Raw genomic sequence first — 21525 nt, forward strand, 5'->3', positions numbered from 1 at the left:
CTCTCTGCAGTTGTGTTCAGCCAGTTTGCGTTCTTCCATACTGCACTAAATGATGTTGTGGAGGTGTACGATGGCCCTACCCAGCATGCCCGTGTCCTAAGCTCTCTCTCTGGAGCACACACAGGTCAGCAATTCCTGTTTTATATGTCAGCAAACCTTCTCAAGCAGTACTAGCCTGACAAGTTCAGTCTATTTCAGACACAGGAGATGAATGCTAAAGAGAATGCATTCAGACATGAAGGTACTGTAAATAAAAAAAAAAGTAAATTAAGCAGCTCAATTGACAAGATGAGTAACACCAAAAAGTAAAACAGACACAAGGTTGTCTGTTGGTCAGCTCATTATGATACCAGATCTTCTTACATCATAACCATCGAATTAACCCAAAAAAAAAGAACATAAAATAAATTGAATATACTGTTTCACCCAAAAATACATCACATTTTCTTTACACTGAAGTAAAACGGGGTTTGAATGCCGTTTCATATTGCACGTGTACTTCTAAATCTCTTCAGCTCCTTTGGTTTACACAAGAACTCTGTGTAAACAATGACATAATCAAGAGAGATGTACTCAAGAAAATAAAACATGTTTTTTATCTATAAAATAACTCATTTGATGACTCATCGAACCTAATTAACAGAACTCAATAGAGTGGGATCCACTAAATAAGGATCTCATTTAAAATAGAAAAGAAAATAGAATGTAAAAAGAGCAACAAAAAAAAGCTAAATAGAAATTTCCAGTGAGACACTGTGGCTGAAAGCTTTTATTCAGCCTTATTGAAGTTCATTTTAATGTGGTCAGTTGAGGAGATTTCAAATTGGATCAGATTAACAGGGTTTTCTTGGGCTCTCGCTCTTTCTGACATTCCCATGACAACGCCAAAGAGTTGTTTTTTCAATTTTTTCTTCACTCGTCACACCGGTCAAACACCTGCGATTAGCATACGGTGTGAATCCTGAGCACTCAAGGATGTTGAGCTGCTCGGAGTGCATATACAGTACTATCTCAGATGCGCTTTTTAGCTTCAGATGCCAGTGTGAAATCAGTGAAGTATGCTGGGTGAAATCATTCACATTTTGGAGCGTGCATAGTGAGAAGGCAAAGTAAAACATACTCTCTCTTATCTTTCCATGCTATGGAGAAATGGCAAACAAGATGTGATGGATGTCACTAATGGTATAAGCACAGATGTCAGAATTGATGGATATTTCTTAACATTGTAAGTGCCCTTACAAAAATCGAGCATCCGTGGCAAATTTGCTGCTAACTTTCCGCAAATTCTCCACTGATCAATTTCACATGCAAATGAGCTTTGCTGCAAATTGTCAAAGGTTTGCAGAAGAGCTGCAAACTTCTTGGAAACATTTGAGGTGAATTAAAAGCTCATTTGCATGTGAAAATATCGAGTGGCAAATTTGCAGCAAGTTTGCAGCTAGTTTAGATTTTTTGTAAGTGTAGAAAATCGTGCACAGGAAAGGAAAAAAAATTTACATGCGAAAAAAACCTATATTAGGAACCTATATTAAAGGGATAGTTCACCCAAAATTGTGTCATAGGTTACTCACCTTCATGTTGTTCCAAACATGTATACACATATTTTTTGTAATACAACAACAGTTCATTGTGAATGTCAGTCAAGTTCCTAAAAGGACAAAAAAAGCAACATAAAAGCCATCTATTTGACTTGTACGCTGTATTCCAAGTTTGATGAAACCATACAGTAGCTATGTTTAAGGAACATACCTAAATTTAAGACTTTCTTTGGTGATAATCTTGCTTTCCAGTGAGCTGTTCACTCGAGAACCAGACCAGAACGATTTTTAAATAAGTAATTCTTTTGAGACAGTTCTCTTTAATAAGTTGGTCCAATTCATAAATCATAAGTCAGATGTCATGTTCGACTCACCAACTTCATATTTTGGTCATAATAGTCAGTGGCGCAAAAACAGGGTATGTAGCATATCAAACACATTTAGTCCCTCCAGCCCCCATTCGGTAGGATGGTGAAACGTTAAGGATGTTGCGATGTTGATATAACATACACCCCTGAAAATGGGTCACTGCACCTCTAGCAGTAGTTCTCAAGTTATAAACTCACTGGAGAGGAAGATTTTCATAGTGAATAATTATGAAAATTCTAGACTGTTCCTCATATGGCTTCAGAAGACTTGGAATGCAGCTCACAAGTTGTTTGGACTGATTTTCAATAAAAAATAAATAAAAATAATACTGATTTTTTAACTTGACATATATATAATATTGACATTAAAGTATATGAAAAGTGCAGCAAGAAGATTCTTAAAAAAAATAGCTTTATATGTTCCAAAGAAAGTAGCATATGGGTTTAGAATAACAAGAGGATAAGTTAATAATGACAGAATTTTCATTTTGGGGTGAACTTTTACTTTAAACGAAAGTAAAGGATTATTATAGACAGGATAGCAGTTTCCATGCAGTGTTGCACCAGGGTTAGAAATAATATGGTCATTGGAGCAAAAAGCAGCAGGTATTGATAAAACAGTGGTCAGGGTTTCCCCACACCTCAGCCTCGACCGTATTATTAGCTGTCACTCTGTCGGTCACCCACGGAGGCCTGTTCAAATAAATCTCAGCATGCCAAAGGCATGAGCTGGAGCGTTGGTCGATCCCAACATGAGCGAGAGTGTTGTGCAGTTTCATATTCTCTGGGCACTGTAGGAATTTGTCAACACTGAACCTGCTCGCTGCAAACCACTGTGGACCTCAGTGGTGCCCCAGGGAGCTGTGGGTTTATTCAAAGCCTCAGCCTCCACACCGTGCCACAGAAAGCACATACACTTAGTAATGAGCTATGCAGAGGAGAAGCCAGGTGAGAGTGTTTTGAGATTGTGGTGTGGTTATTAAAATAATTTGTTTGCAACATAATGTATGTTAGGAAAAATAGTCATTCTAAACTGAAGTCCTGAAATGCTAAATTAAAGAACAGTTACAGTACACAGATGTAAAGTAAGTAAATAATGTACAATTCTACAATTAAAACATTGTGGAATGAATTCACTAAACATCTCAGAGCAAAAAACTGTTTAAACCTGTTTAACTAACCACCTGCCATCCAGTTTAACCAGCTGCTATATGCGCCAGTATAGCACTACGCCATGCATATTTATAGCAAGTAATTGCCTTTCTTTTGAACATGTTGAAATCAGGGGTTAAACTGAATTTTGTTTAAAAGAGACGTTTATGTACATGATTTAGCAATCATGGCAGCAGTAATTCATTGCATGATGATCACATGGAGAAGAGCATTATAACCTGGCAAATATCCAAATGTGCCATGCTTTCAAGCACACTTTTGGCATTTTAACCTTGTATGACCCCGCGTTAATTTAAACCAACTGATCTGAGTTCAGAAGACTCTGGGCTGTCAGTAAAGGGTTAAACTTTTAACGAACATCAGGAGTCATGTGACAAAACAACATACTTCCGATCAAAGCTGAGTTTGTCTTTGGGAGAAACACCAACAAAACTACATCTGGTAAGAAACCTAATTAAGTTTTTACATTGACACCTGTTTGAGTAGAGTAGAGTAAGTTTAATCTAATATGCCATTTTAAAAATGTGAGCAATTTATTTTCCGAATACACATTGGTCCAAAGAAGCTTTACAGAAAATCAGCTGTAATGACTGTAACGTCTCAAAAACCAACACTCCTGGAAACATAATACATTTGAAAAAAAAAGGTATTTTTCTATACCTTGGTATTATTAAACAACTTAGTCCCTCTGTCCACATTTGTGGACATACATTTTTAGGAAAACTATTTGCTCTAGAAAGGATTATTTATTTATTATTATTTTATTGCATGTTTATTTGGTGCTACAAGTTACAAATCAAAAAGGGAAATAGAAAATGCACACAACAGTCATACTTGAGTCTCAGGAGGATAAAGAGTAAACTCAGGCACCTGCATCACAACCAACTGGCAAAATGGGGGACTGCCTCATGCAAATTGCTTTCAGTACAAATGTTTTGGCCATTGTTATATCATTACTTGATTTCCATATTTCTTACAGTGAATCAGGTGCTAAAACAACGCAATAAATGACTGCAAATAAACAATGCAATTCATTACAATATATGTTTGTGAATTCCCCCATCATGTTTACCAGTTGTGTTGTGATTTCTCCTCCTTAAAACCCATTGTCTGTTTTTCAGGTGAATCATTGCCATTAGCCACCTCCAACCAGATCCTCATACGCTTCTCCTCCAAGGGTCAGTCAAGTTCAAGGGGTTTCCACCTGGTCTACCAAGGTAAACGTTCTTTAAAGCTTTCTTTCCATTCTGTTTTCATTTACTATTAACAGGTCAAAGGTTTTGAGGGGGGAGTTCCCATCATAATTTGTGGTTATGTGATGAATTCAGTTTTGATTGAGAGAGGCTCAGTCCCCTGACACACACACACACACACACACACACACACACACAATTAACAATGCTGTAAGTGTGCTGTACCTCTTTGTCAGCCGTGGGGCTTCCTGTTAAAGTGTGCTTTTACCCCCTGCATTTTTCTCTATAATAGATAGCTTGCATTTTAGGAGTTAAAGCAGCATTATTGTATTATCTTGCCTCTCTTGTGCTCTGCAGTCATACATCTGTCAGTTTCCTGCCGTGTCCTTAATGGAAAAGTACAGCATCTTATAAAAGTATTAAAGTAGTGGTGTTCTGTGGCACCCCATCCAGCTGTACACTGTACTGTACCTACTGTGGTTCAACTTTAAAGTGCCAGTAACACTAACAGTCTGGTGCATGACTGCATGTACAATGCATTATAAAGTATTTCTCACTTGTTAAGGGTTTCTCAAGACAGTCGTTATAGCAACCTGGAATTTATTTTTTCTACAAATGTATCTTATAATGGTGGGTTTTATTAAGCTGTTCCAAGGACTAGCGCAACCCAGTGCAGCTCAGTCCCTGAGCCCAGGCATGGCAGGCGCACAGGGAACAACTTTGCGGTTGGAGCCATGGTTAGTTTTGAGTGCAATGCAGGATACATCCTGGAGGGACCTAGTGCCATCGAGTGCCTGACTGTACCTAACGCTCTGGCCCAGTGGAATGGCAACATGCCCAGCTGTATTGGTGAGAAATGCATAATACATTGCATTATTATTTCATTTTTTAGCCTTTTTTCCACTTTTTTGGAGATTATAGGGGAGAAATGAATACGAAATAGAAGCAAGAGAGAGAGGAAACCACATCCGGAAATGTTGCAAGCCAGATTCAAAACGGTAGCGTGATTAAAACAATACTACGTTTGTTTGAGCACCTCAATCAGCCCCAAACAGCAACATTGGCTCAACCCATGGCATCTGTTTGATCTACCAGTAGCATATGGGGGGAGTGTTCAGAGAAATTCTGATCTTGATTGATGACATTAGTGTGACAGAAATTGCACATATCTCCATTAAGCATTACATATTTACTTTCCTCCTCAACGTAAGTTTTCTTGGATGAATAAGCATTGTGTTAGAGTCACATCACAGATCTGGTGGCTTTCCTTGAGGTGAACATAGCAAACAGACTCGAGCCTACTCCTCCTGAGAGAAAGCTGTTACTTACATGTTCTCTCTCTGGCTAACAAGCAGCAACACACTGCTGTGGGCGAGCAGCCATGGCCTCCGGCACGTCACACACACACAAATGCACATGTATGGCAGGTGTTGCTGCAGGTACTCCTTGTTTTAGACTATATAAATACACTCACACACACACTTGAAACCTAAATAATTTGTGCTGCTCCAAACCTGTGCACTCTGCCGCAAATACCAGATGCTTGAACACAGGAGCTGCAATGGGAAAGATTAGGTCCTTGAAGATTATAAATAATATTGGGGAACGTAGGGGATTTGTGCTCAGCTCTGTATGTAAGGTTTGCTTTCTCTGTCTGTTCTCTCATTCTTTTCTCTTTTTATCTGTGCTTCAGTGCCATGTGGAGGGAATCTAACACAGAAAATAGGCACTATTCTGTCCCCTGGATACCCTGAGCCTTACCTTAACAGCCTGAGCTGCGTGTGGAAGATCACTGTGCCTGAGGGAATGGGAATCCAGGTATGGACTTCTAGCATCAATAAAACACCCTCTTACACAATTCCCTGGAATACTAGATTCTTAAAGCTCAGTTGTGACATCGAGTCATCAAAATTGTATATTTGACCATTGTCCATGGCAACATACTGGTCATAACAACGCAAAAATATCGAATTAGCACTGTCTAGCAACTCAAAACAGTTACATTACTATATATATATATATATATATATATATATATATATATATATATATATATATATACATATATATATATATATATATATATATATATATATACATATATATTTATATATATATATATATGTACACACACTGATCAGCCACAATGTATAACCACCTCGTGCTGCCAAAACAACCACAATCCGCATCTCAGATTAGCATTCTGAGGTGCTATTCTTCTCACCACAATTGTACAGAGTGGTTATTTGAGTTACTGTAGACTTTTTTTGTCAGTTCAAACCAGTTTGGCCATTCTCTATTGACTTCTCTCATCAACGAGGCATTTCTGTCCACAGAATTGCTGCTCACTGGATGTTTTTTTGTTTTTTGGCACCATTTGGAGTGAATTCTAGAGACTGTTGTATGTGAAAATCCCAGGAGATCAGCAGTCACAGAAATACTCAAACCAGCCCGTCTGGCACCAACAATCATGCCATGGTCCAAATAACTCAGATCACATTTTTCCAAATTCTTCTGATCTCCTGGGATTTTCACACACAACTATCTCTAGAATTTACTCTGAATGGTGCCAAAAATAACAAAATACACTAGTGGGTGGCAGTTCAGCATATGAAAATGCCTTGTTGATGAGAGTGGTCAGCAGAGAAGGGCCAGACTGGTTCGAACTGACAAAGTCTATGGTAACTCTGTATAATTGTGGTGAGAAGAATAGCAGGTGCAGGTTGGTGCTGTTTTGGTGGCACGAGGGGGACCTACACAATATTAGGCAGGTGGTTTTATTGTTGTGGCTGATCGGTGTATATATAGGATAAGCATAAATGATGCACTAGATTCCCTTGTTAAAGCAAGAAAATGAAGCATTGATCATGCGGAAGAGTCAGTCATGGAACATAGTAGCTAAAAATGTTAGCTAACTAGTCCATAAAAGTAACTGGATTGCAGATTAATAATAATATATCAATTAATATAGGTCCATCTTGTTTCTATGTTGAATAAGTTCTGATCACCCTGCCAGCCTGACTATATGTTACCCCTTATTCATGCTCTTTTCTAAGGCATAATGAATAAAATCACTAAACAAGGGTTTATTTCTGTCACTAGATATTCTTTAACACTTGAAAATGTACTAAGGTTGGAGATTTTACCAAGTCTGCAATATTTCAAGGCTGTTACCTTTTTAAGTGTATAATTTTTTTTATTTCAGTGCAGACCATTAAAGTTTAGAATCTCACATTCAAGTCAATGCCTTTAATCTACAGATTTTTAACAGTATTTTTTACAGCCTTGATTCATTCTTCATAACTTTGTCCAATTTTTCTTTCTTGGCACCACCACAGGCTAGTTGTAAAGGGTTTTCTGAGTTTATTTGGCACCTACAGAGGGTGGTTTCCTCAGAGCCTTTACAAGAAACATCTCTAAAGGCTGGGTTCAGAATATAGCATTATTATATCTTTCAATAAGCCTGGGCTAATACCTCTAGCCTTTGCCTGTGGTTACCGGTAAAACTGCAATGCTGAAGTGATTGGAGGCAAAAAAAAGTATTAAAGAGTACCTATTATGTTTTTTTCAAATATTACCTTTCATGTAGTGTGTTATATAGATGTTTGTGAATGTAAAAAAGTCTGCAAATTTTCAAAAATCAAAATGCACGATAAAAGGAGTTATTGACACCCAAAAGAAATAACCTATTCTGAACATCTGAAATGAGTCATTAGTAATTCCAGACTTACTTCCTGTACTAACCTACGTAATTTGGTAACAAAAAATTAAATATTAATGCTCCGTTGAGCTTTCCATCTTCAATCCTGCTTGCATAATAGATTTCTGCTGAAATCGATACTCCAGCAACATCGGAGCATCAAGACCATCATACTCAACATAGACCTCCCAGAACCCAAACCAAGGACATCAACAGAATGCAGCATAATGCAAGAACATTTACCTCCAGACTTTCACTGCAGTAGAGACCTACCCCCACTGCAATCAGTATGCAGTGGGCCCATGACTGGTCCCTGCGGTATTCCGGAGCAAAGCCAGATATACTTGCTGCCTATATTAATGCATTCCAAAATATTCAATCCTCTCTGTTCTGAAGTACAACAGAACTCAAGTAAATACTGAAGTATAAAGTAGTAATATGAATTAAACTAAATTTTTGCACACATTTAAGACCTTTGTCTTCTTTGCCTGTCTTATAAGAAACATAGATTAGAACAGTTGAAGCAGTTATATGTATTAGGGTCTTTTGTGGAAGTAGGCAAGATGAGCAGTGCCAGTTGGATAAAAGTAACATTTATCAAGCAGCATCTGCACCCGCCTCTCCAGTCTAGCCTCAAGCTGTTGGGTACAAGTGTAATCAAATATAGCTCTGAAACATGGGAGGAGTTTGAGACCACTTACTTAATTGCCTTTAACCCAATTCATAAAGTTCTCACTGTATGAGAATTGGAACCATGCAGAAATAATTACAGCATCACTGAAAGTAAGATAGACGGTTATGAAGAGGCAGTGGTACTGTATGAAAGAGAAAAGATGCAGATTAGAAGATTTAAGAGAGATTCCACTACAATTACTGTAATTGTGCATACTTCTTTATCTTACTCTATTGTCAATAGGGCTGGTTGATATATTGCATATTTGCAATGTATTTACAATGATTTTGCTGGAGTTATAAAATCAAGCCACGTTGTACATTTCACAATGATTTTAATGTTCTTTGTATTTGACCAATGAGATTACCAGAAACCTGTAACTGGAAAAGTTTTGCAACAATTGTTTTGTTCCCTCTCGTGAGGTCTCTCCTATTGCGTAAGTAGCTTACGCTATGGGAAAACTCCGTTTCTCGAGAAATATTGAAGTCTTTATGTAAAACGCATTGCAGCTGCACAGCATGCAGCAATGAGCGAGGCAGCTCGGTCATTGGCTGTGCTTTGGCAACTTGCTCGAACCAATGACGGGGCGACTCTGAACGCGCGACCAATGGCAGCTGCGCTCAGCGGCTCAGAGCCCGCCAAGATGGGCCTGGCTAGGGCTATATATTAGGCGCCCCGTCATGAGAGTTCTTTAGATTTAATCTCCTTCAGCGAAGACCTTCTCTTCGCTGGATCCTCCGGATTGTTGGAGTCTTTTTGCCCGCCGTTGACAAGCCTACAGCAGGACTGCTAAGAGGACGCCGGCGCCTTCAGCCGCCTTGAAGCCTTCTGCTACGCCATCCGGCGCGCATCACTGATATCCTTTTTACTTACAAGTGTTCAGCCTCTGCGACGCTTTTGATTTAAGTAAAAGAGCAATTTTCGAGGCGTTGTTCCAAATGCCTTTAACCTGCGCCTCGTGCAGAGGCCCTCTTTCTGACGGGGACCGTCACGTTATCTGCACTCGCTGCCTGGGACCTGACCACGCAGAAGCTGCTCTCATTCAGGGCGGATGCCCCGAATGTGACTCCCTGGGCCTCGCCGAGCTGCGCGTTCGCTTTGCCGCTTTCGCCGCAAACGAGCCTGCTTGCACCGTGCTGCCGTCTCCTCCGTTCGAGCCGCACAAGAAAACGCGCCGCTCACAGAGGCTGCCAGAGCACGCGGAATTCAGTGACGTCACGCCGGGCCAGTCCCCGCGTGCTTCACCACTACCCAGGATCTCCCCGCCGCCAGTCCATTGCACGCAGGTGGACCAGCACCCCTCCAACAGAGCGGTGGGTCTCGTCTCGTTCGGCGCGTCAGGGGACGACGGTGAAAAGGATGACAGCCTTTCTATTTACGCTGCATCCGACGACTGGCCGGGCTCGGTCTTCGACCCCGCGCCGTCGACATTAGCGGACACGAGCACGTGCGCCAGCATGGACTCTGAGATCGTCCGCATCCTGTCCAAAGCCGTGGAAGATCTCGGGCTCGACTGGTCTTCTCCGGAAGATCCCACCCGCAGCCGGCTGGACGAGTGGTTCCTGCAGGGGCGCCGGCAGGCCCCTCGACAGAGACCCTCCCCTTTCTTCCCCGAAGTTCACGACGAACTCACAAAGTCGTGGAAAGCCCCGCACGCTGCTCGCCTGAAGCCTTCTTTCTCTTCCTCGCTCTCCTCGGTGGGCGGCGAGAGAAAGAGGCTACTGAGGAACCCGCCCCTCGAGGAGGCTGTGGCCAACCATCTGTGCCCACCCTCCACCGCTGGATGGAAAGCCAAAGCTTCTCATCCCTCGAAGCCCTGCCGATCTACCTCAGCTCTGCGCCGGCCGCGCATACGCTGCCGCCCGCTAAGCTGCGTCAGCGCTTCATTCCATGGCTGTTCTACAAGTTTATCAGGCCAAACTTCTCCGCACCATGGGCGAGTCGGGACCTGAACCTGAGGCTTTCAAGGACCTGCGCAGTGCCACTGGCGTAGCCCTCGCGAGCCACAAAGGCCACCGCCCAATCCATCGGCCGGGCCATGGCTAACCTGACTGTCCTTGAGCGCTATCTGTGGCTGACGCTAACAGAGATGAAGGACGCGGATAAGGCGCCATTTCTTGATGCGCCTATCGCTCCAAGCGGCCTGTTCGGACCGGTGGTAAAAGAGTTTGCTGAACGCTTCACTGAAGCTCGGAAGGATTCGCAGGCTATGCGTCACTTACTGCCCAAGCGCTCCAGCTCGTTTCAGAGCCGCCAGAGACCGCCTCAGCAGCAGCAGCGAGCCAGGGCGGCGCCTCCCGTCTCCCAGCCAAAGAGCAGACCTGAAACGGACGCTCAACGCCGCTCGCATTCCGCTAACCGAAGGAAGCCGCCTGAGTAACGGGGTCCTCAGCCCAAGATCGTGCTGAACCCGGAGCCTCATAAGTCTTCCTAGCAATAGGAAGAAAAAGAGAGAGTGCGTGTCTCGCAAAAGCCGGACCACTCTCTCTAAAACGTGTGAAACATTACCCAGTCCCCTTACAGGTGGCTGGAAATGTCTGTACAGCAGTCAGTGGGCCAGTCACAGAACTCGCTCACCTGCAATCAAACGCCGTTTAATGGCAACACACAGAAATCACAAAAAGAGTCATTTTCTGCCTGTGTCAGTAAGGGGTCACGTGTCCACACTAAAGTGCGCATTCCACGTATCAATACTGTCCAAACAGTGCCGAATACTTCCCCAGCTCCAGCTGGACGCACCATATATGTAGATCGTGTGCCTATTGTCATGTATGCACCACTACACGCAAGCACTGTTCCCACAGTTATAAACATTTCCCCAGTAAAAGCGGGAAATACTATAAAGGTAACGCGCGTGCCTGCTGTCCTGCATGCACCCCTACACACAAACACTGTATGCATAGCCAAAAACCCCGCCATGGCCGGAGGCTTTATGAAAGTGGCGCGCGTGCCTACTACAGTATGTGCACCCCCACCCATAAGCACTGCCCATACAGTTTCAAACAGTTCTCTGTCTCATGCCGCAAGCATCACAGATGCGATGCGCGAGCCAAGAAACTCCCCACTAAGAGCGGGAAGCTTTATGAAAGTGGCGCGCGTGACTATTACAATGTATGCACCCCCACCCGTAAACACTGTCGATACAGTTTCAAACATTTCTCTGTCTCATGCCGCAAGCATCACGGATGCGACGCGCGAGCCAAGAAACTCCCCGCTAAGAGCAGGAAGCTTTATGACAGTGGCGCGCGTGCCTATTACGATGTATGCACCCCCACCCGAAAACACTGTCCATACAGTTTCAAACATTTCTCCAGCTCATGCTGCGAGCATTTCGGAGATAGTGCGCGTGCCTGTAATCTCACACGCACCCCTGCACTCGGCACTCAACAAGGCTGCTAAGCGCGTGCGCGCGCGCACCTCTGACAGCTGTAAGCTCAGTGTTAGCACAAGGCAATTTGCCGGTGGGGCCCATACGTCACTGCGACACACCCCAGCCAGCATTCAGCCCATATCTGTGCGAGCAAAAGCCTGGGAAAAAATCCCTGACATGCCGAAATGGGTTTTGAACATAATAAAACATGGTTACTCGCTTCAATTCGCTCACAGACCACCCCGCTTTTCAGCGGTGGTCGAGACGAAAGTGAGGAGAGATGTGTCACATGTTCTACGCACCGAGGTGCTCAAACTAATAGAGAAGGGCGCTATAGAAACTGTTCCTCCCTCTATGAGCGAGGCAGGTTTTTACAGCCGCTATTTTCTCGTCCGAAAAGGACTGTGGCCTCCGCCCCATTCTAGATCTCAGACATCTGAACAAAGCTTTAATGATTCAGCTCGTTCAGAATGTTAACGACCAAACATATCCTCGCGCAAGTTCGCCCGGGGATTGGTTTCTATCAGTGGATTTGAAAGACGCTTACTTTCACATTCCGATAGCGCCTCATCACAGGCCTTTTCTGAGATTCGCTTTCGAGGGACAGACATACCAGTACACAGTACTACCATTCGGCCTATCGTTGGCCCCCCGTACATTCACGAAATGTATGGACACAGCACTTTCCCCTCTGAGACATCGGGGAGTGCGAGTACTGAATTACCTCGACGATTGGCTAATCATAGCACAATCAGAGAGTCAGTTAACAACGCACAGATCTTGGATTATCAGCCATCTAGAATGCCTGGGTCTGAGAATCAATTTTGCAAAGAGCGTGCTATCCCCCAGCCAGAATATCTCCTTTCTGGGAATAGTGCTAGACTCAGTGCAGATGACGGCCCGCCTCTCATCAGAGCGCGCGCTCTCTATTCGACGCCTTGCAACATCATTCAGACTGGGCGCGCGCGCCCCGTCAAACGATTTCAAAGGATGCTCGGTCTCATGGCCTCGGCATCAGCTGTACTCCAGCTAGGATTGTTGCACATGCGTCCTCTCCAACGCTGACTCAAGAGCCGTGTCCCCACTCACGCATGGCGCTCGGCCCACTTTTTAATTAGAGCAAATCACGGCTGTATAAAAGCCCTGACGCCCTGGAAACCCGTCGACTGGTATCGAACCGGCGTGAGTCTGGGCGTGAACACACGGAGAAAAATTATCACGACAGATGCCTCCAAAATAGGATGGGGGGGCCCTTTACGAGGGCAGGCCTGTCTCCGGCTTTTGGTCAAACCCGGAAAAGCGCCTACATATAAACTGTCTGTAAATGAAAGCGGTCGCCTTGGCTCTCAGAGCCCTGCTTCCGTACCTGAAAAACGAACACGTCCTGGTCCGAACGGACAACATGACGGTAGTATCGTATATAAATCGCCAGGGTGGACTCGGGTCGAGCTCCCTGCACTCTATGGCCAGGGAGCTCATCTCATGGTCACAGCACCACTTGCGCTCGCTGAGAGCAGCGCATGTGCCAGGCGTCCTGAACCAGGGAGCGGACATGCTGTCCAGAGACAAGGTTCTCCCAGGAGAATGGTCTCTCCACCCCTGACGGTTCAGTGGTTATGGCAAACCTTTGGCAAGGCGGAGGTCGACCTCTTAGCCTCCAGGGAAAATCGCGACTGCCCCTTTTCTTCTCAAAGAGCACGGACGCTTCGCCCAAGTCTGGCCGAGCCACCCCTTGTATGCTTTTCCCCCGATCGCGATGCTACCTTAGGTCATCAGTCGGATCAGGGAAGTGAAATGTGCAGTGCTCCTGGTAGCCCCTCTCTGGAAAAACCAGACGTGGTTTCCAGAACTGATGCAGATGATGCAATCTGCCCCATGGCCGATTCCGCTGAGGCTAGACCTCCTCAGGCAGGCCAACGGGATGATTCTTCATCCCCGCCCTGATTTGTGGGCCCTCCATGCATGGCCCCTCAACGGGTTCCCGAGAACCTCCCCAGTGAAGTTTTGAGAACCATCACGGAGGCGCGAGCGCCCTCTACGAGACGCTTATATGCCCAAAAGTGGAAAGTGTTCAGTGACTGGTGTGATACCAAGAGCTTGAACCCCAAATCGTGCGAGATACCAAGTGTACTCGCCTTTTTGCAAGAGCTGCTGGAGGCGGGCGCACACCCTCCACGCTCAAAGTCTGTGTGGCTGCCATAGCGCGTCACACAATCCTGATAAAGGACGTTCATTAGGGAAAAACGACCTAATCATTACGTTTCCTAAGAGGCTAGGAGGATGAACCCCCTCGCCCCCTCGGTGCCGATCTGGGAACTGGCCACGGTCCTGGACGCACTCAAGAGTGCCCCGTTCGAACCTCTCCGAACCGTGCACCTTAAACAGCTCTCGCTCAAAACTGCGCTCTTGCTGGCGCTCGCCTCAGTCAAGAGAGTGGGCGACCTGCACGCGCTGTCATCAAGTGCTGTTTGCCTGGAATTTGGACCTATCGACTGCAGAGTTGTCCTTAGGCCAAAGCATGGGTATATTCCTAAAGTGCTCTCCACACCCTTCAGAGTACAGGTGATATCTCCGGCAGCGCTATCGTCCCCAGCAGACGAAAGTGACGCTAATTTACTCTGCCCGGTCAGGGCGCTCAGAGTATATTTGGAACGTTCTGCCCGTTCAGACAGGCGGAACAATTATTCGTATGCTTTGGTGGCCGCACTAAATGTCTCGCAGTTTCCAAGCAAAGAATATCGGCTGGATAGTGGATGCTATAAGCTGGCTTATGAAGCCAAGGGCCTTCAATGCCTCTTAGGCGTCAGAGCTCACTCTACGAGGAGCATGGCCTCCTCGTGGGCGTGGTCGAGTGGGATACCCATTGAAGATATTTGTGCGGCGGCAGGCTGGGCCTCGCCTTCGACATTTATCAGGTTTTATAACCTACAGGTCCCCTCATTGCATTCCAACATTCTATCAGCCTGACTGTAGAATGGACTGGAGTATGTATATGCTGAGCATTATCTCCTCCCTTATAGGTCCGTCTCTGACTGACTTAGAGGATTTTTTTATACATATCAATACATAGAAAAATCAGTACATAAGTTATGTGCTTGTGTTTTTACAATGAGCGCCCCACCATGGACCTCCTTGGGGCAAAGGCGCTCTGTATTTTCCCATTATATAGCTGGCCGGCTTGTTGGATAATCACTTTGCTTTAAGGCTCAGGCATCCGCCTCTGGCTTTATAGAGCGAAGTCAGCACGCACTGCGTTTTGCATGGTGTTCCCATAGCGTAAGCTACTTACGCAATAGGAGAGACCTCTCGAGAGGGAACGACTCGGTTACTAACGTAACCTCGGTTCCCTGAGAGGAGGGAACGAGTATTGCGTAAGCTGCCGTGCTTGTGCTTGGTCAGTTCGCTTCAGTCGATTGAACCTAAAGAACTCTCATGACGGGGCGCCTAATATATAGCCCTAGCCACGGCCATCTTGGCGGGCTCTGAGGTCGCGCCCATTGGTCACGCGTTCAGAGTCGCCCCGTCATTGGTTCGAGCAAGTTGCCGCAGCACAGCCAATGACCGAGCTGCCTCGCTCATTGCTGTATGCTGTGCAGCTGCAATGCGTTTTACATAAAGACTTCAATATTTCTCGAGAAACTGAGTTTTCCCATAGCGTAAGCTACTTACGCAATACTCGTTCCCTCCTCTCAGGGAACCGAGGTTACGTTAGTAACCGAGTCGTTTTCTTACTTGTGAGAATGAGAGTGTTAAGACAGATGTTTTAATAGTTTCTCTAATTTAAACGTATGCTAAAAATGGCATACAGTATGAGTTGGTAAGTTAAGTACATTTTTATGATTAAATTCAATAAATTACTAAATCAGATTCAACAATTGGCTTATGTCATTACTCAAAAATCCTTGTAGCTTTTTTCTAAGCAAATTATATTTAGACAAAAATTGCTTCATATATTAATAAATATACAGCATATTGTTTATATTATGTTGTGTTTATTGGTGCACATAATTAAAAATGGTTGAATATAATTTTTCTTCATATTTATTTAGTGCAGAATGGTGTGGATAACATACCTTGATTGTTTAAAACTAGATTTTAGTTGTATGCTACTTCTTACATTAAAACTATATTGGTTGTAATTATTGATCCTTTTAAGAATACATAAAAAATGGAATTAGCCATTTTTGAGCAAATACATACATATTTAGATGAGATATAATTTAGCTATATTATTCGGCCTTAATTGATGACATTCATGTCGATTTATGAGTTGGATCACACAAATAATCTTGTTTAGAATAATTTTCACATTTTGCACATTTCCCCAGCCAAAAATATCCAAATATTGTCAATTAATAATGTACACTACCTTTATATTTAAGGGTAAGATGCAGTGAAGCAGAGCTCTTAACTGATGGCACAGGGTGGATTGATGGTGTGTTTTCATTTTGTCAGACAGACTGCTCATGACAGGCTGGATATAGATCTAACCCCCTCCCTCTCATGAAATTTCCAATTCACCATGAGAAGCAAGCACAAATAAATGTGCTATTTTACGGCAAGGCTATCAGATGTGACAATCTTCCAGCAATAGCCACAGACATGACACTGTGTCCAGACAATTTCTAGGCTTGTTTAAGGCTGGGGGAAAAATAAATGTCTACAAAAATATTTACTGGGCTGCACACAGGAAGAACTAAGTGAATGAAATTCAGTATACATCAAATGCAGAAGTCCGCTCTGATTTGAAGATGACATTTTTTTGAAGATTTTACTAAGCTGAAAAATGTTATATAACATAAGCATTTTAAGACATCTGTATTTGACACATTCTTGTCACTTTTTTTTTTTTTACTTTAGAGTGTTGATGAAGTGCCTACAATCTAACCTTACTTTTAGTACAAACCAATGATGCTCAAAAAGAAGCAAGCCTCTGTATTATTTTCTTTGTTCTGTTCCTTTCTCTCAGATCCAGGTGATTAGCTTTGTGACTGAGCAGAACTGGGACTCTCTTGAGGTGTTTGATGGTGGTGACAACTCTGACACCATGCTGGGGAGCTTTTCAGGTGGGCTAAAACTGTGTAATACTTCTATAGCTCAATTCATTACATAAACAGTCATGGTCACAGTAATCCTGCTGTTGTTGCTTTGAATGCTTTGTAAATTCCTCTGTGGATGTCTTTGTATTTTCATTGTAAATAAATGTAGCTTTTCTTTTCTTTTGCAATCATGTATCAGCTCAGTCTATGAAGTTTAACCGACCACTAATAAAAAAAAAAAGAAAAAGAAAAGTGGTGTTCTGCTACAGAATCACAATATTGTAAGAGCCTTTTTTTCATCTGCAGGCACAACAGTCCCAGCCCTCCTGAACAGCACCTCCAACCAGCTTTACCTGCACTTCTTCTCAGACATCAGTGTTTCTGCAGCCGGTTTCCGTCTGGAGTACAAGAGTAAGACATCTGTTGCAAGTCCTGTGCATCTGGGCTGCACACACATCTCTAAAAACTCTCTTGTCTTCTACATTCAGCTTAATTCAGCTCTTTGTTGTATTGTCTCTTTCTCTCTCATAGCCGTGTCCCTCACAAGCTGTCCTGAGCCAGTTTTACCCATGAATGGCTTCAAAGTGGGTGAGAGGCTACAGATGAACAATGTTGTGTCGTTCCAGTGTGACCCTGGATATACTCTGCAGGTGAGAGAGAGGTTGCCAAGAGTTGGACCAAATGGTTAGACCTAGCCTGTTAGGGATGGACAAAGCTTCATATTTTTATAATTGCCTTGTAAGATGTCTAAACGACTTGTCAATTAATCTGTCTTCAGGAAGTCCTGTAATTTTTTTTTTTTTATTTTTTTTTTCCTTAGGTGGAGTTTGTAGATTAATTTTTTCATTCAACAATAGTTACATAATTAGTGCAACTGAATGCACAGTTCTGAAAATTCCTAAAAGTTGGAGTTTTTGCTTTACTTAAAAGTGCAATGTCTATTGTGGAATGCTCAAAAACAGTTTGAGACATGACACAATAGCTCAAGAGTGTGTCTGAATTTATATGGCTGATGGTGATGCTTGAAAGGTTTTGAATTCAAATTCAAAGACATCTTTTCCGAGAGGGTTTTACTGCATAAAGTGTCTTAACAGCTAAAGCACAGCATGCTGCAAATTAAAGCGCTCTGCATATTAAAAAAAATATATATATATCTACAGTATATAGATGACTGTAACAAGGGGGTTAAAATGATTTGAACAGTCAAATTAATATTGAATGTAAAATTAACAGCTGCATGTGGCTCTCTCTCTCGAACTGCCACAACCGACTGCCTTAATCCCTCTCCTCGGCTGATTAGCCCGATTGGGGCCAGGGGTGTGGGCTTCGCCCTCCTCCGCATCACAACTACCAATTAGTCAACCTTACTAATTGACTAGTTCAGTGTAGTATTGCAACTCTAACATCTTGTGATAAAATGAATGGTTTTCTCTGAGAATCTGAAAATTTGAAGGAACATGAGTACCATATTATGTCGAGAGGGAACTATCATGATCAGTCATAATGGTCCAAGCTGTGGAGGTCAGAGAGTGGACAGTGTGCATACTAAATTAATGAACTAAGGAGTGAAACATATATTTTTATTTATTCATCTTTGTTGTTTCATCTTTTGCAGGGAGTCTCCCATATCTCATGCATGCCAGGGCCTGTGCGGCGCTGGAACTATCCACCTCCTCTCTGCATCGGTAATAACTCATGTCATCTTTTATTCATTTATTTCTTCTGTAAATCCTTTCTACTGCAGATTTATGAGCTCAGAGCTACCTGCCAGCCCTGAATGCACTTTATTGTGGTATTTGTGTCTGTGTATATGTTTGATGTGGGCAGCATCCAAAATGAACACTGTTTGATGTGGGCAGCATCCAAATTGAACACTGGCCACCAATGTTCAGCACCAAATTGGAGTAAATGAATCTGAGGTATTTGCCAGTGTACAGTAACTTTATAAGCAACTGCAACATAATACATGGTTTAAATAAAATTGTGAGTATGAGAATCTGCCCCTCACTGAAGTAAGCAATGGCAAAGACATGTAAACTGTCAAATAAAAGCATTTGTTTTACAGAGAGACGAAGTCTAGCTCGTATATGCTGCTGCAAACTACCTGTGTAGTTTGTCACAAAAAAGCAAGAAAAGGACTATAAAATAATCACATTTTCAAGAGGATAAAAATAAAAAAACAAATTGAAATATATTTCAATAAAAAATAATGCAGTTTTATGTCCAGTAAGAAATATTTGTGATCTGATTAATCAATACACTCACCATTGGAAGGTGATGCAAAAAAGTACATTCTGGATCCTGGATGCGCTCTTGGGATATTTCATGGCTTTGACAGTCATCTGCTGCTTTTTCATTGGTGCAGAGCACATTTTTAACCCCTCCACTCTATATAGACTCCATTTAGAATCTGTTGCTTTGTAGGGCTTCTCGGCACATCCATAGAGCCTCTTTGAATCCAAAGCCAGGGCTTTAATCAGTGTGATATTTGAATCAATCAGTAGTTTAGACTCAAAGCCTTGAGAGGAGGATGGAACCGAATGTGCGTTTTCACTGATATGAGAAGAAGATTGAAGGCTACAGGGGTACTCAAGAGGCCTTTGATAGCTTTGGGAAGTGAATTGGCCTTTTAATAAATTAAAGACTTGTTCGCTCTATGATGTCAATAGAAAGCTAATGTGTTACATTTCTTTCTTTAGCACAAAGCTTTTATGGTCAATGCACAAGGTGGGTGATAACCAAGCAACGGAAAACAGCAATCGACTTGTAGCCCACTCAGGCAATCTTGGATGTCACAATGCATGTTTACATTCTCCTTTTTCCATGCAATAATGCAAATTAGCCCTAAAATCATGCTATTGTTGCATACGATATTTAAAATAGATGTATTTTATCCGATACGACTTTAAATTAATTTAGTGTATATGTTTTGCGAGCATGTGTGTTCCTTGGGGATTAAATCTAAGACGGTTAAAACTGTGAGCACATTGCTCTACTGGTTTGCTTCAGGGATATTATGATTTGGAAAATTAATTTTGAAGCCACAGTAAAAATCATTTTAGCTAACCAAAATAGACACGTTAATTTGCAGATTAGTGTCACTTTCTGTCATCTGCCAAATGTATTTTCCCAGCAATCTAAAGAAGTGGTAATATCCAGTTGCCTCATATAATTCTGTAATGGTAGCTTGACATCTGTCATCTGGTTGAATTGGCCATTAAAGGTAGTTGAATGTTGAGCACAGCAGGTTTGGTTTATGGCACGGTATGTGTTTCCTGTAAATTATTGTTTCTATTTCTTTTCCCACCATTTTTCTTACCCAACAGCTCTGTGTGGGGGGATCAGAGAGGAGATGGAAGGCACCATCCTTAGCCCTGGTTTCCCAGGAAACTACCCTAGCAACAGTGACTGCACCTGGAGGATTTACTTGCCAGTTGGTTATGGTAAGGACACAGCAGAATTAACAAATGGTTTTTAAAAAGACTTTCCTGGTTTAAGATTAACCCTTATGTTCTGTTTACTTCACTGCCTTTGTTTTGAGGGTTCCAGAAGCCTCAATGAGCTACACTACCGTTCAAACGTTGTGAAACACTTGACGGAAATGTTTCTCATGATCTTAAATATATTTTGATCTGAAGGCGTTTGTTTAAATGTTTGAAATTAGTTTTGTAAACAAAAATATAATTGTGCCACCATATTAATTGAATTCTTTATAATAAAAAAAAGTTTTTGAAATTGATGACTTGGACCAAATAATAAAGAAAAGCATCCAATATGTACCCAATATAGATGGGAACTCCTTCAATACTGTTTAAAAAGCATCCCAGGGTGATACCTCAAGAAGTTGTTTGAGAAAATGTCAAGAGTACATGTCTGCAAATTCTAGGCAAAGGGTTTTTTGAAGATGCTAAAATATAACACAGTTTTGATTTATTTTGGATTTTGTTTAGTCAAAACATAATTCCCATAGTTCCATGTGTGGGGGAAAAATTATAATAAAGAATGAGTAAGTGTTTCAAATCTTTTGACTGGTAGTGAATGTGTGAAAATAATAACTTATTACTTGCCCTTCAATTTTTTAGATGTTTCTCTGAATTATTCAACTCCTATTATACAGATATTATTGACACTTAAAGGCATAGTTCTCCCAAAATGTATAATTTTCTCACTCCATGTTGTTCCAAACCTGTTTGACTTTTTCGATGGAAAATTTGAATTTCATTGAATAAATATATATATATATATATATATATATATATATATATATATATATATATATATATATAGAATGAAAGTGAATGGTAATTCTGCCTAACATCCCCTTTTGTGTTCTACGGAAGAAATAATTTCATATAGGTTTCGTAACAAAATGATGTATGGCTTTAATATGCGTAACTGATGACATACATTTTATATTTGCCTGAATTATCTTATGTGACAGCTGTGCAATATATTAATGTTGCTTAAATAT

At 42.3% G+C, this 21525-nt stretch overlaps 1 protein-coding gene across 1 annotated transcript in view; it reads left to right on the forward strand.

Moving 5' to 3' along the window:
* Positions 1–21525, forward strand: part of LOC127620393 (CUB and sushi domain-containing protein 2-like) — a 441823-nt gene that overhangs the window by 331540 nt on the left and 88758 nt on the right. Inside the window, exons 34-42 of the mRNA XM_052093618.1 lie at positions 11–124; positions 4201–4296; positions 4918–5121; positions 5966–6090; positions 16985–17081; positions 17361–17465; positions 17586–17704; positions 18670–18739; positions 20381–20497. Of these exons, the coding sequence (XP_051949578.1) occupies positions 11–124; positions 4201–4296; positions 4918–5121; positions 5966–6090; positions 16985–17081; positions 17361–17465; positions 17586–17704; positions 18670–18739; positions 20381–20497 (1047 nt within the window). The remainder of the gene's footprint in view (positions 1–10; positions 125–4200; positions 4297–4917; positions 5122–5965; positions 6091–16984; positions 17082–17360; positions 17466–17585; positions 17705–18669; positions 18740–20380; positions 20498–21525) is intronic.

Source organism: Xyrauchen texanus, chromosome 26 (assembly GCF_025860055.1).
Source record: "Xyrauchen texanus isolate HMW12.3.18 chromosome 26, RBS_HiC_50CHRs, whole genome shotgun sequence".
In the NCBI taxonomy this organism is placed as follows: domain Eukaryota; kingdom Metazoa; phylum Chordata; class Actinopteri; order Cypriniformes; family Catostomidae; genus Xyrauchen; species Xyrauchen texanus.